The sequence below is a fragment of the Equus caballus genome, chromosome 5, assembly GCF_041296265.1.
Source record: "Equus caballus isolate H_3958 breed thoroughbred chromosome 5, TB-T2T, whole genome shotgun sequence".
NCBI lineage: Eukaryota > Metazoa > Chordata > Mammalia > Perissodactyla > Equidae > Equus > Equus caballus.
This window is the reverse complement of record NC_091688.1, coordinates 83,848,548-83,863,510: the sequence shown is the minus strand read 5'-3', so window position 1 is coordinate 83,863,510 and position 14,963 is coordinate 83,848,548. Positions and strand designations below refer to the sequence as shown.

At 37.6% G+C, this 14,963-nt stretch overlaps 1 protein-coding gene across 7 annotated transcripts in view; it reads right to left on the bottom strand.

Moving 5' to 3' along the window:
• DDAH1 (dimethylarginine dimethylaminohydrolase 1) overlaps positions 1–14,963 on the bottom strand; it is a 125,132-nt gene that overhangs the window by 60,812 nt on the left and 49,357 nt on the right. The window contains exon 1 of one of the 7 annotated variants that reach the window (XM_023641740.2): positions 6,981–7,125. The exons of 5 other annotated variants lie outside the window; for them this stretch is intronic. In XM_023641740.2, coding sequence (XP_023497508.1) covers positions 6,981–6,983 — 3 coding nt within the window. In that variant the 5' untranslated portion in view covers positions 6,984–7,125. Of the gene's footprint in view, positions 1–3,259; positions 3,385–6,980; positions 7,126–14,963 lie in introns of those variants that run through there. One more of the 7 variants, XM_070268749.1, reaches the window with a different exon arrangement.

Sequence of the window (14,963 nt, the reverse complement as noted above, 5' to 3'; positions counted from 1 at the left end):
GTTTACAGAAAAAGGGAAATTTTTGTAGGCTTTCATGGATGGAAGTGGAAGGCTCAATCCTATACACTTAAACATTGTTACTTTGCTTCCCTGAAAACCTCTGGGACGATATTATATAATTTCTTATAACTCAAGTGACTGTTTTTCCCCAATAAAACAATGAGGACCAACATTTTCCCCCTTAACAAATAAATGGATGGTCTAGAAATCATTTCTTTAAGAATAAGCATAGTGACTCTTGATGATATTGGTGACATTGGCATGGGAAAGAGCAGACAGTGAGTGTGATAAAACTCCTTTAGGATTTACTTAAATGTTACTTAAAATGTCATGCTCTAATATAGCTGTTAACTCTAGTAGAGCTTGGAGGCTAATTAAGGAGGCCATTTGTAACTATACAGAAGTCTGTCTCTGGACTGTGTTTGGGAGATGGACCTATAGCAAAGAGATTAGCAAGCAAATTTAACCATCCTATTAAAATTAACAGAGACCCAGAAGCACAATTAATAATTGCTGCTGATTCTTCTCCTCTTCTCCTCTGCAATACCTATTTAAGCTCCTGAGAAAGGGAGCCTTGGTATGCCAGAGCACCTTTGCTGAAGGAGTCAAAGCCGTCAGCACAGAGCAAAGCAGCTAGAAACATGGAGCCATGGCTACACTCAGGGAGCTTCTCTCACTTGAAGCAAATCCAAATTTGGAACAGCTTGGGAAAAAATATTCCATTTAGGCCTGTTGAAGAAAACTAAGAACATCTTGGAAGAAAATACAGGTTTAGGAAAATAGGTACTAAGTTTTGTCTTAATGACCATGTACTTTAATAATTTACTTTTAGGAAAGCTGTCTCATTTTAAAACACATTTAAAAGAACATAACCCTATGGCCGAGTGGTTAAGTTTGTGCACTCCACTTCAGCGGCCCAGAGTTCGCCAGTTTAGATCCTGGGTGCAAACAACACACCGCTCATCAAGCCATGCTGTGGTGACATCCCACACAGTAGAACTAGAACGACCTACAACTAGCATACACAACTATGTACTGGGGCCTTGGGGAGAAAAAAAAAAAAGAGGAAGAATGGCAACAGATGTTAGCTCAGGGCCAATCTTCCTCACCAAAAAAAGAAGAAAACAGAGCATACTTTAAAAATGAAAGAACATTATTAAATTGGAAAATGTGCAGATCTCTTCCTCAAATCATTCTGCCACCGGGAAACATGTATGTTTGGACCACAAGGTCTTACCTAATGGCAGTTTACTCAGCAGTCAGGCCAGTCTCGCAAGGTGGCAGTCAAGGAGAGTAATTGAGTGCATGGACATTGGAATCAGCCAGTGCTCATTTTGAATGTAAGATCAACCACTTACTAGTTGTGTGACCTTCAGACATTATTCAACCTCTCCAACTTTTGGCTCCTTGTTTTTTAAAGTGGAGATTATAATAGTAAATGTCTCATAGGGTTGCTGTGATGATTAAACAAAATATTGTGTTAAAAGCCTGTGTACAATGGCTGGCACATAGCAAAATCTCCATTTCAGCTGTTGTTACTGTTATTACTATTATAAAGAAAAAAAAAGCCCTGCCTCTTGAACACTAGCTTTGTAAATACAACTCAGATAAAGACAGTAAATGTTATAAACTACGAGATCATAGAAGTAATCTGAATGGTTGAGTGAAAAGTAATTATATAAAAATTTTAACCATGTCCATTGTTTTCCCTTAGAAACAAAACTGGCAGCATGGAGGAAAACAACATATTCAATCTGCCTCACCACCCGCTCTTTGTTCTCTTTCTAAATGTGTTGTCCAGAATCATTAGGCCCCTTAGTAAAGTATAAAATTATACTTTATATTAAAAACATTTATGACAATTTCATTATAAGAATCCACAGGCACCTGCTCTTTAACTTATCTGCATGTAGCACTCAGGAACATCCCAGTAGATACTACCATTCTAGGACAATCAATGGCTCTTTGAAAAATGACAAAAAGGAAGAACGTATCACCTTCACTGTGCTCCCGATGAAGCTAATTTTATCTACTTTTGACGCAGGATATTTGGTTTCCTGACTGACAGATGGCTTCTTTGTGACGGACCCACTGGCCCAGGATTCACTAAAAGGAATTCAAAGAGACAACCCCTGAGAGGCTGTGCAGTAAAGTGCTTAAGTTCACAAGCCTTGGAATGGAACAACTTGGTTCAAATCCTTGTTCTGATAGTTGTTAGTTGATTGGACAAGTTACCTATATTCTGAGCCTCAGTTCCCTCATCTGTAAAGTGGGCATTAAAAGTTGTTTTTACCTGATAAGGTTGTTGTGATGAACAAAACGGTATACATAAAGCACTCAGCATGATGCTGTGCCCACAGTAAATATTCAGTAAATATTATTTACTTACTATCTATTAAATTTTAGTCTGGCAGTCCACACAATCCATATGAAAAACTCACCACACCGACTATGCGCTGCTTCCATCACTAGTGATTTATTCATCCACTGAACTGACGTGTGCGGAGTGGCTGATGCTGGGTCAGGCCTGTGCTCTGTGCTTTACTAGGTTGAAATCTGCTCATCACGAGGGTCGTCACCAGAGTCTGCGAGCTCTCTAAGGGCATCTTTGCTCTCATGTCGACAGCTACATCACTACGGGTCCTGGCATGGTGCCTACCAGAGAGCACATGCTACAAGTTTTTTTTGAATGGATAAATGAATATGGGATGAATGAATGATATGATACAAGGATAATTAAGGTGAACTCCTTGACCTCAGGGAACTCATGTTCTAGCTGGAGTTGGAATTCGGCCCCAAAAAGGGAAATGGAAGCAGGGAGGGTTATGGAGGAAATTTTAGGCAGTGGGGTCACCAAGAGTAAAACACCAAAGACTTCTATTACAGTTATGCTAATTTGGTTCAGCGATAATGGCATAGGAATGTGCAATAGAACTTGGCATTTCTAGATGACCTCTTAACTTCTAACAAAAAACAGAAGTATCTTTATTACTTATCATAGAAAAAAGAAACTGGTTAATTTTATATCTGAAGTCAAAAGATAGAAAGGAATATACTGTCCACGTTAGGTCAAGCCCAATCCTGCCCCAGGGTCCCTTGCCCTATTTGCTGGTGGTTAGGGGTGCCAATCACTATCCCACTCCTCTTCCTCACTCGATAGCTAATTAGCAAGAGACACAGGGCAAATGACGATCAGCTCTCAGCTTTATCCAGGGTCCCCTGGTAATGGCCAAATTAGAGAACTGGCGAGGTCTCCTACCTTCCAGTCAGAACTGAACAGAGCCTTATCTGCAAGCAGGGCAAATCTCTTTTAAAAATCCAATTGCATCATCCTCCACTTCACTGATCTGTCCCAAGACATTCCACAAGGAAACAGGAAACAAAGGGGCAGGGCGTGCTCTGCTGAGCAAACAGGAAAAAGTGGAACCTTCTGAGGTAAACTGACCTGCCAATCCACTCAAAAATGTGGCTGAACAACAGGATTACCCACTTCCTGCCATGGATCAAAGGACCAGAATGGTTCACTGCAGTGGTCTCCCTAAGGAAGCATGAGCAAAAGAAATAAATGGTCCTTGCCTCTTGTACTCTTCGTGCAGCTTTTTATTCAGGAGAGAGAGGATCCTACACTGTTTGTGGGTGAAAGAGATGCCTGTTCTTCTGCTATACATAGCAGAAAGCCCAGTGTTCTGATTTATTTTATCTCTAACTAGGAAGCACTTGATAAGACAAACTTACTGGCTGGTAATAACAAATATCCTAAAACCAAAGTTATTTTACTGTTTATTTTTCTTATAAGTAATCATAAGGGGGAAACTAAATCTTTTGGTTGCCTGGCTGTGCAGTTCTCAAACAGCTCATATTGGAGACAACACAAGGAAATAATATTGCCTAAGTTTAACACATTTTATTGAGATTCTATTTTGGTCATGAGGAGTCTAAATACAGGAACTTATGTTTTTTTGAGATTGCTTCTCTGTCAGCCCTAGGAAAGGAACAGAACTGTGGGGTTGTGAAGGCCTACTGGTTTTTTTTTTTTTTTGTCTATCTGCCTGAGTAGACTCAAAGATTTTTTTTTTTCCCTTTGGAAAAGCTTGGCCTTGTTTTGCTGTATCCCAACCACTTTTTCATAATAAAATCTTGGGCTCATTAGCACAGTTTTTCAAAAACAATCAGGGAAATTTTTTGAAGAACGCAGTCCACTCCTTCAGAAATTCTAAAATGTACATCTGAATTAAGAGAGTTCACTTAATGTAACACTGAATTCAGTGAATTGCACCTACTATAGAAATGTGATAGATGATGCTATTTTTAGCATCACACACTGTCCACATGGGGTGCCCAAGAGGAAAGTCCTCTCTCAACTTAGTAGTAAGCACATTTTCGCTTCTCCTCAATAACTGATTTGCCTGTATCTTGGGGTTCTTGCAGGCTGAAACACCTACGAGGATCTCCCCTTAATGCCGGCAGTAAGAAAGCTTAGACTGGAATCTGTGACCCACCGATCACAGCGTGCAGATCACGCAAATCATTAAGTGCATTCCCTGTGCGACCTGATGCCACCTTATTTTCTTCGTTTATTCCTATTTTGATTGATTCTATCTTGTATTTTACATATCCTTCGAAGGTGTCTCATATGCCTTCTGCAGCATGATGATGCATAATGAAAAACAGAACAATGCAAAGCAGACATATGATCCACGCCCACAATGTGACTACACTCTTCAAAGATGTGGCCAACAAATGTCTGGGCTTTCTAAAGCTTTACCTATACAACGCCAGAACACTGGGCTGAAAAGTGAACACTAGACTGACACTCCCTTTCATCAGTGAGTTTTGGTGCTGTGTAGAAACGGTCTTTGAGTTCTTAAAAGTAGCTATGATGACATACTGTATTGACACAGTGTGACAACAAACTGACAGGAACATTTCCTTTTTCCAAGAGACTACAGTTCCAAAAAGAGAAGGGAGAATACTATGGAAACTTGAAATTCATTAAAAGAGAAATCTTCCATTATCGACACCTTCTTTTTACCTGGATTTATTCACTTTCTGGAAGCATAAAAGAATGATTAAATAAATCAGAAATACTAAAGACAGGTCTAACAGCATATACAGAATAGCATGGTTAATATTTACCTTAAGGAAAAAAGGTTCCAATGAGGCCAAAATACAATTTTACTTTGAATTTTAAGAGAAGCAGCTTTTGAGTTATTTTTAAACTACTATCACTCAACTGTAGAATCAGATATTGTTATATGTAAATTTTAAAAAAGAAGCACTATTACTATCTTATTTGAAAGAAAATATTTTCATAAATTGTTTTGTACCTAATTCTTTTTTAATGTGTTTTGAAAGTGTAGTCTTTTAAAAATTCACCTCCTCTTTCTTTCTTCCAGCCAGTCTAAGTCTGAATTTTTTCTCAATCAGTCTTTCACCTAATAGCAAAGGAAACTACTTTCCAAAATTTTTTATAGCCAAAATATTTTTAGAAGACAGTATATGTGAATTTCCCACACTGTTTTAGACTCAGATTAATTTGACAATTTCTTCTTAAATCTATAATTTCAGTTATAAATACTAAGATATACCAGTGCTTTGTGGATTTTCTGATCTAAAGTTTCACTTCTAGAAAACACAATTAACTAAGAAAAGTCTTCTCAGAATTGTCGTTTTTACTCCAAAAATATTAGTTTAACCTTAACAGACACCTGCTCTCTTAAGAGAGCTGTGTATGTGCCCATGGAGGAGTGCCTGTTCAGAGTGATAAGAAGGAATCTGTGTGCCTTGGCAGTGGGCTGGAACACTCCCTTAGGGCCTCCTAGGGTTTGATCAGGAGACTAATGATAGTGAGTTTGAGGGAATTATTCCCTTGGACATGTAAACTCCCGGGTTTACCAAACGGAATTATAGAAAAGAAGTAAAACAAAATAAAATAGTTACATCCAAGAAAATCTGAGAAGAATGATTCAAAACGTGCAAGACACACTGTACTTAAAACATACTTGAAGGCTCATTTCTATAAGGGCCGCCTAAACATCCCCAAGCTTTACTATTCAGGAATCTTATTTCCAGGCACAGCATCCTGGAGCATTTGCAATCTTTCAATTGGAACTCTCAGTACTTCAGTTTAAAAATAGTCTAAAGTTAGAAACTGAAATACTGATCTATTTTTCAACCCCCAAGTTGCTCCTTGGTCAATATGTGAACATTTCTGAACAAGGAGATCCCTTAAGCTTGGCTGTGGTTCAGGCGAGTCCTAAACTTATTAAAGGGAAAATAACTTATTCACAAAAGAAAAAATTGTCTCTATCCTCAGTTGGAAAAGATCTATTTTCCTCCTTATGCTGAATTATGTATTAATTCAGTTCAAATTTTATTTTGGACCCTTCATCTGTAATTTAACATAGTTGTTAAAATAAATGGATGCTTCATCTATTTTATGTCAAGTTGTTTACTAGAAAAACAATTTAATGGGTAGAACCATAAAATATAGTTTCCCTTGTGTGATTGCTTACAAATGGATACACGTACTCTTGGCAAAATTTACATGTTACATTTTAACAACATAATTGCTGACAATAAAACACTTTAAGTTAATACAAAACAATTTCTATATCTTAAATCATACTATATTCCTCCTGCTACTTTTAATAGGATAAGAAACCTTTCTATAACTAGTTTTTAACAGTAAATTTCTAGAATATTTCAAAGCCCACACGAAAGAAGGAAAGATTTATGGAATTTTCCTTTAAGAACTGCATATTGTATTTCACAAATAAAGCTAATCAGAAAAATGCAGAGCAACATTACAATTCATAAGTATTAAGAATTCATCCATCTCTCAGATCTACTTCTTAGAGGATGCCACCCGGTCCTAATGACCCATCATTATACATGAAACTGCTACCTATAGGACTACAGGTGACAAACCCTGCAAGACCACATTCTAGAAGGTACTGCTAAGCTTCATTTGTCCTTACCATAGCTGACTGCCATCAAACTGCCATCCAAAACTGCTTTAGGGAAGCAGTTCCTTTGCAATCTTTTCAACAGATCCCCTGTTTTAACATCCACCTGTGTTCCTGCAGAACAGTCTGACCCGGATTGAGCCATGGAGCAAATAATAACACTAACTGCAACTCCAGACAGAAAAAAATCGAAGTTAGTTTTCCAGACTCTTGTGGGAATACAGAGCATGTCTGCTGAAACTGAATCCAAGAGTTCAATGATATTGTAGACTCAAGTATTTCTTTATATTCCACGTAATGGCTTTTCCGTTCTTGGTGTTTTATAACACACGACTGAGCCATGATTTAGAAAGTGAGGAAAATTCTCCCTCTTTCTCCCTCCTTCTTTCTCTCTCAAGTTGAATTATACAAAAATTATAATTGCAAAGTAAAATGCCAACAGAAAGCCACAAGAGTTGTTCCATGTAGTGCTCTCACTGAATGCCACCGCTGCAATTTAAGTCAGCGTATGCCGATTTTCTTTATTTTGTGGGAACGTCATTTCTTTAGGCATTAAGCCTAAACTTCTTTCCTCTGGGTTTCATTTTGCTTCATTTTTGCCAGGGAATGACCAACTCTACAATCCGCCCTAGGAGAGCCTGAGTTTATTACATCCTCACTCTGTCATTTTCAACTCTGTTTTGTCTTCTCTTGGCAAAGACAGACATGTTCTTTTGCTGACACTACTGTTAAGCTACACGAGGCCTCCTTTTTTTAATGCAGGGGCTACCAGATTCTTTATCAGTTCTATCCAGCTGCCATTTCATATTATTCTGAGAGCAGAGATGCTAACGATACTCTTCAGTTTAATTCAATAGATAGGCCAAATGGGTTTGATTCCATTTGGTCTACAATCTAGCATAATAAAGATTGCCTAAAGGAAATAGGGTTTAAACTGTTTCTAAGATTACAGAGGGAAATAGTCAAACACCTGAGAAAAAGATCTTGTTTTTCCCCGAGATTAAAAAACTTACTGCAAAAATAATGTACTTGGTTCTATAAAGGGTGTACATCATCAAATGTTAGCACAGACATGGAGATATTTCCTCTAAACAAACACAGGTGTCAGGAAGCTTAAGCATATAAATAGGGTCACTCCTAATTTTTCTGTAAGTTTGCTTTAAAGTCTTAAAAAGTAATAACGTTCTGGATCAACAGAACAGAGCCAGCACTAAGGTGTGGTTCAGTCCCGGCTCCACATTTGGCTGGGGGAAATAGTGAGTCCTTGGCTGAAATTAAAATACCTTCAATGAAGTCCTGCATTACAGCAGTGACTACTAAACTGGAGATAGCATGTTGGAATAGAGGTCTTAAAAGAAGCTAGGGTCTGCAATGAGAAACAGAGGACCTTAGAGAGAGAGGAGATGCAAGAAGCCAAGAAGCATAATGGTTTGCTTTTCTGCAAGAAAGAAGGCCAGGGTGCACGACTCTTCCATGTGCTACTATCCCAGGCTCTCCAACGCGAGATTCATGATCTCCCCCACTCACCTAAACACATCTCTTTTCAAATTACAAGTAAAACAAACACTAATGTTGCCAACTTAAAACAAACAGGGTTTGGTTGTGAGCATTGAAGAGCATATTGATATTAGCCTCCAATGGTGTTAGAGAAGCTGAGAACTGACATTTATCCAGGACCCACTATGCGCCAGAGCTATGACGCTTCCTCATTTGAATCCCATGACAACCGGTGAGGTGTGCATTATTATGTTATTTTAGAGATGTGTCAGTTGGGGCCCAAAGAAGGTAAGAAACTTGCTCAAGGGCACACCATTTCTAACACAGAGCAGCCAGGACTGCAACGCAGGCCTGTCCAACTTCAAATCCTATGTTCTATCTTAAAAGCTTCATCCTCATGAGAGATTTAGGGAATACAAGTTTATCCTGGGAAAATAAGGAATTGACCCAACTCCAAAGACTTTAAAAATACTTGTTTTTAAGATTCGTTATGCTCTCTTTCTCTTTCTTTCTTTCTTTCTTTTTTTTTTTTAAAGATTGGCACCTGAGCTAAAAACTATTGCTAATCTTCTTCTTCTTCTTTTTTTTAATGCTTTTTCTCCCCAAATCCTCCCAGTACATAGTTGTATATTTCAGTTGTGGGTCCTTCTAGTTGTGGCACGTGGGATGCTGCCTCAGCGTTGCCTGATGAGTGGTGCCATGTCCGTGCCCAGGATCTGAACCAGCAAAAGCCTGGGGCACCAAAGCGGAGTACGTGAACTTAACCACTCAGCCACGGGGCCGGCCCCTCTTTCTCTTTCTTTTTTAAAAAATTTTTAGTCCAAATTATCCTTTTTGTCTCATCAAAATGAAATATTAACCTCTGTGATAAATAATGGGATTCTCAATAATGTGAAATCATCACCAAGTCCAAAAATAAGATAAATGAAACAACTGTCATACGTTTTAAAACTTGAAATATTCAGGAAGGATACATATAGAATGTAATATACTTTACATATTCAAAAATAGCAAGCTGAAAAAATTATATTCCATTCTTTTACGGTAGTTTTTTATTTTTACATTAAGAAAAACTATTATATCAAAGCTTTAAAATAACATGCTAAGTTACACAGAAAGTCTTTATGACTCAAAGAGAAACAGTGAAAATTAGAGTATATTTTATAAAAATAAAAGAAAACCTTCTTCATTTGAAACATATAAGAACAAACACACATTGTATTTCTATAAAAGAGTTTGGACCTTCCTAGCTGAGTTTTTGTTTTTGGTGCATGTGTCCACTTTTTAAATGCTTCCATTTCCTCCACACAAATACTTCTGAAGAGTTAGGAACAGGAAGTTTTCTCTTGTATTGTCCCGAATAGAAAGTCCTCCAGCTGCACATCAACTTTCCCATTGACCCAGTACTAAAGTTCTAGGCAGTTTTAATTACTAATTTAGGAAAGATGAGACATTTGAAAATTTAATACATTTTGCCCTTTTTATAGACCATGTAGAATGAAGCCTCAGTATGCTTGAAAAATCTCTTAGCAACTGAGAGTGGAGCTGGCCAACAATGGATGATTCATTGATTTAGCTTGAGTGTGCAGGAATGTCTGCCAAAAGGTCTGAATAAACTCACATTGCTAGACACTATGGTAAAACGTACTCTGACCTCTTTTAAAACTCTATCAGAGCGGAAAGTTAAACTTGCAGCTTTCCAGCAATTCACTGGCATCTGGAAATATGTTTGAATTATAATATCTTGCTTTTATAACAATCAATAGATATTCTCACATTATCCTTTTCACCTAATTAGACAATAGCTGCTACTAATTGGAGATTTCCAAGAGGACACCACTGTGTTTTTAAGCACTAAAAATAATGGTTGCTCATTCAATTTAAATCTGAAAGGAGGCTTTTTGAAATCTGAAACTGAAAGACCTGATTGTTAGTTGTTTGTAGTATTGACCCGAGGATTATGCAAGATTACCCCAAACAATAATTTGTACGTTTAAATTGGTAAATATTGTGCAACAGATCCCCGGTATCTGTCAGTATAAGCATATATGTAGAGATTATACCAGAATAGCCTGTCTTATGTTTACATAAAATTCAAAGAGTTCATTTCTTTTGTTTACATCTGTCACTTGTCTCCTCCAACATCCTTTTTAGGGCTAAGTATTATTTCTCCTGCTTTAGAGCTGGAAGATGATGCACAAGGAATTTAAATTGTTTGCTTGACCTCACAGCTATTCAAACACAGATCTAGGATTAGAACATAGATTTTCTAGTTTAAAATTGGGTATGAGATCTATTGTACCACTTCACCAATCACAACTTCAGCAGCATTAATAAAAATAATTCATGAAACTAAATCCTTCTTTTCCAGTGTTGGACAGACTTACTTTCCAATTTCTTTTGTTCTTGACAAACACAAGCACAGAACAAGGAATTTTCTGCCTTGAAAGAACTTTGCTTTTGGCTGCTTCACTTCCTCTTCCTCCTTCTCTTCTTTTCCCTCTTTCTTTTTCTTGCATTTTTGGGGGGGTAAAATATTCAAATAATAAAGATTAACTGAAAGATGCCCCCTCCACATCTGGTCTTTCCCTCAGAGGTAACTAGTCTTATCAATGTAGAGTATTCTCTTTCACACTGTTTTCTAGTCATTTACATGAATTACATCAACACATATAAAATACATAATTTTGATTTGTGTTTTTTTCTGTTTAACATATTGTCACATTGTTCTACAAATTACTTCTTTAAAAAATCACTTCTTGGAAATGTTTCCAAACTTGTACATATAAATCTACTTCATTTTAAAAATTGCTAAAAAGTATTTTATAATACTCACTTTACTTTCTGAAATGGGGCAAATTACACATATCCACTAAAAAGGCAGCTGTTCTTCCAGCATAAACTAGATGGACAAACAGAATGAAACAGAAATATATGAAAAAGTAAAAATGAATGAGGATATTCAGTTTAATTTTTTACTTACTTCACTGATGACAATTCTATGTATCTGACAGCAGCAGAAGCAATGAATGGGCTTGTTACACTGGACAATTTGGACCAACCAGTAAAAACTGAGTAGTAAAGTGGAGAAGATGGAGATTTTGCAAGAAAGGGTCCATGCCAACCTGAGGATCACAACAGGTGTAGAGAGCTTTGTGGGGCAAAATCAAATAAAACACACAAGGTCCCTGCCCTCAGAGAGCTAAGAGCCTAACTCTAAATACATCCCAACTTCACCTCCTCCTCTCCATTCCCATAGTCACTGTTAGTCCAGACTCTCCGCATTTCTGGCATAAACTATTGCAGGAGCCCCTAAATGGCTTCACCAAGTCCAGTGTTTTGACTTTCTAAGCTAGACAGAGATATGCCCAAACAGCAAGATCTGATCATGTCACTGCCCTAATGAAACACCTCCAGTATTTTCTGTTAAACTACAATGCAGCACAAAGCATAATCATCTCAACTAGGCATTCATAGTCTTACCTCCCATTTTTTTTCTCTTGTTACTTTAAGTTCTGCTCACATTAAACTTCCTACTGTTCCATAGAGATTCTCTGTCACACCTCTACGCTTTTTCACATTCTGCCTAAAATATCCTTCAGCTTTCTCCATCTGGAACTTCTACTCAGCATTTTAGACCCAGCTCAAACATTGCCTCTTTCGTGATGGGCTACCTAACTCCCACAGCAGTTACTTACTTCTGTGTACCCAAAGCAGTATGCTTTCACCTCTGTAATGGCATTTCATGCTGTAGCAGCATTATTTGTAATGAATATATGAGCTTTCAACCATGTTTATAGGAAATGGTACTTTCTGTTTAAAAGCAATTTTGAGGATCCTATGCTAAGTTTTTATCAAAACTTAAGCTATCAGTTATGACTCTCTGCTCCACTAGTCTTCATCCCTACTTGAGTTGTTGGATTAAAAGTTAACTAAGGCAGATCCAATGCCTATCGTAATCATAACAATTCTCCTTATGTCTATTCCAACATAGATTATGAGAAGATAGATCCGAAGCAATTTCCTTAATGTTTATTTCCTTTTGAAAAAAGGGAAAATAAGATTAATATTGAATATTTTTCGCTTAGGTACTGAATATGATTTTGTTTAGAATGCATAATTTGAATACATTTTTAAAGATAATTTTACAGAGGTAGGCACTATCTGGTCCTAAGAATATTTTGACTCTCAATTTTACTTACCTTTATCTCATAAATAATTAAGTCTTTGCTTTTCTGATGGAACACCAAAGCAAATAAACCAAAGAGAAATATCTCTTTGCTTCTAGTGTAACAATCTTGGGGAATATGGACCAACAAGGAGCAGGCACTCTGATGAAGGAGACGCTACAAAATTGTAGAGTCACCATCAAAGGGGGGTAGACAGCATTATTCATCCATAGGGCTGAGATAATGTCTTGAGACCCAACTCTATCCAACTATATTCTTCATAGGTCCTCTGACCGAATGCCTGGCAGGGATCCATATCGGCCACACTTGATCTAGCCCACAAGTTATCACGGCATCACAAAAACCACTGCAGGACATGTGAAAATATTCAGCCACTGTCATCCATGAAACAGACAATAGCTAATGGAGATGCAGGAGTCTAAGAAATAGCCATCAATTGTTAGGAATTGTCTGAACTAAATATTCACACAGTTTTTTAGAATAGAATTGTTGCTTAAAGAAAGGTAGGTTTGAGTTGTTGTTTTTGTTGTTTTGGCATGGTTTTAAAAATAGTTACTTGACCAAGTAGTTAGAGAAGCTAGAACAAAGAATTATAAATTAAACGTCTGGAATGATGGTAATAAGTAGCTGAGAGAAAGATTTTAAAAACAAATTACAAGTGTTAAGATCAAGTAGGACCAAGAGAAAAGTTCATATAGCTGGAAAAACAATTATAAAGATAACAGACTTGCCTTAAGTAGGGTGCTCCTTTGCCTGAAAAAGTAATTGTTGACCCTGATGGGGAGACTGATGCTGTGTTGATTATCACATTGTGTTGTCACTGTGTCTTTTATTTCTGGATCTCAGCCCTTAGCAAAATGGCTGCTCAGTGTACATATGTCTAGATCCAGATGCCAGGACAGCAGACAATTAATTCTACTGGTCCCTAAATACAAAGACTGTGAAAGAGACATCTGCAGTTCCTGATAGCTGCCATGATGACAGCTGCTGAGCCATTTGAGGGTAAATGTATTTCACTATCATTCTGAGACTCCCCATGGAGACTGCTGCTGAGGATTCCTTAGAAGTATTCTGGTCATGCTGGCTTCTGCTCTGAAAGGGAGGACTCTTAAGAAACCAGAGAAAGATCAGCTGACACCTCTGCCTCAGCACTGTAGAGGCCAACCAATAGCTGGAAAAGGAATGAGAAAAGGATGAAAGCAGAACCTCTGCCCTACCCAGGCCTGGAGGAATTTTCTGCACTGATATCATCAGGGCTTCCTTCTAAATTATCCTGCCAATGTATAATGTACTTGTAGAATTTAGGAGAGAAAGAGGCATTGGACTGATTTTTTCATTCCTACATGTAGCAAATCCCAGGCATAGTGCCAGTGGTAGGAAATAGAATATATATTTTAAAAAATTAATTTAAAACCTTGTGTTTTAAGACATGGGATAGTCTCTCATTTACTATAAACTGTTTGTATAATTTAACTCTAACTGACAATAAGAATTTATTGAGTGTGGAGGCTACTACCTCATGCTAGATGCCCTAATGCTATTTGTTAAATGATACAAATGAACATAAAAATAATCAGTCTGCTGTTGGAACACACTGAAGTTCACCTTTTAGGATTGTTTCCCCTCCTAACAAACCAGAACGTCCCCTTCACTCAGGGCAGGACTGCCTTCCTATGACTACACTCTCTTGTAATCATTGCCTCTGTGCATTTGCTTAGTCATTTGCCCCATCTAAAAAGTCTTTCAATTGGTGAGATGTAGCTCCAAAGTCTCCCTTCAGTTCTCTCCTGATCTCACCTCTTTCCGCCCTCACGTTGAGGGCATCTGTTGACGATCCCTCTGCCATCAGCTGGAGGGAGATGAGGTGGACAGAGAGGACTTTCTCTCCATTCTTGGGAAAGCACAAAGTTGGTTCCCTAGGGAGTGATAAAACCTCTCAAGAAGAACATGGACAGTGAACATGTACAAAATAATTTGAGGAAAGGTTACTTTGTTAATGTATTCTGGAACATACAGCTGGATTAAAATGTAAAATAAGTTAATCACTGTGAATACTTTGCTAGAAGAATTAATAAAATTAAAGAATTTTTAAATATCTATAACATTACATAATAGAACCCACATATCACCTGGCTCCATGACTATCACCATTATCGAGCTACAATTATTTTTTATGGAATTAAGGAAATTTAGTGCCCTTTAAACAAGTGAACTGAATCTCTGATAATCAGGAAGCAAAAGAAATTGACTTATAGATTTACCCTATCAGGACACTGGATCCCAGTTGCAGGGACCTGTGCCTTCGCAC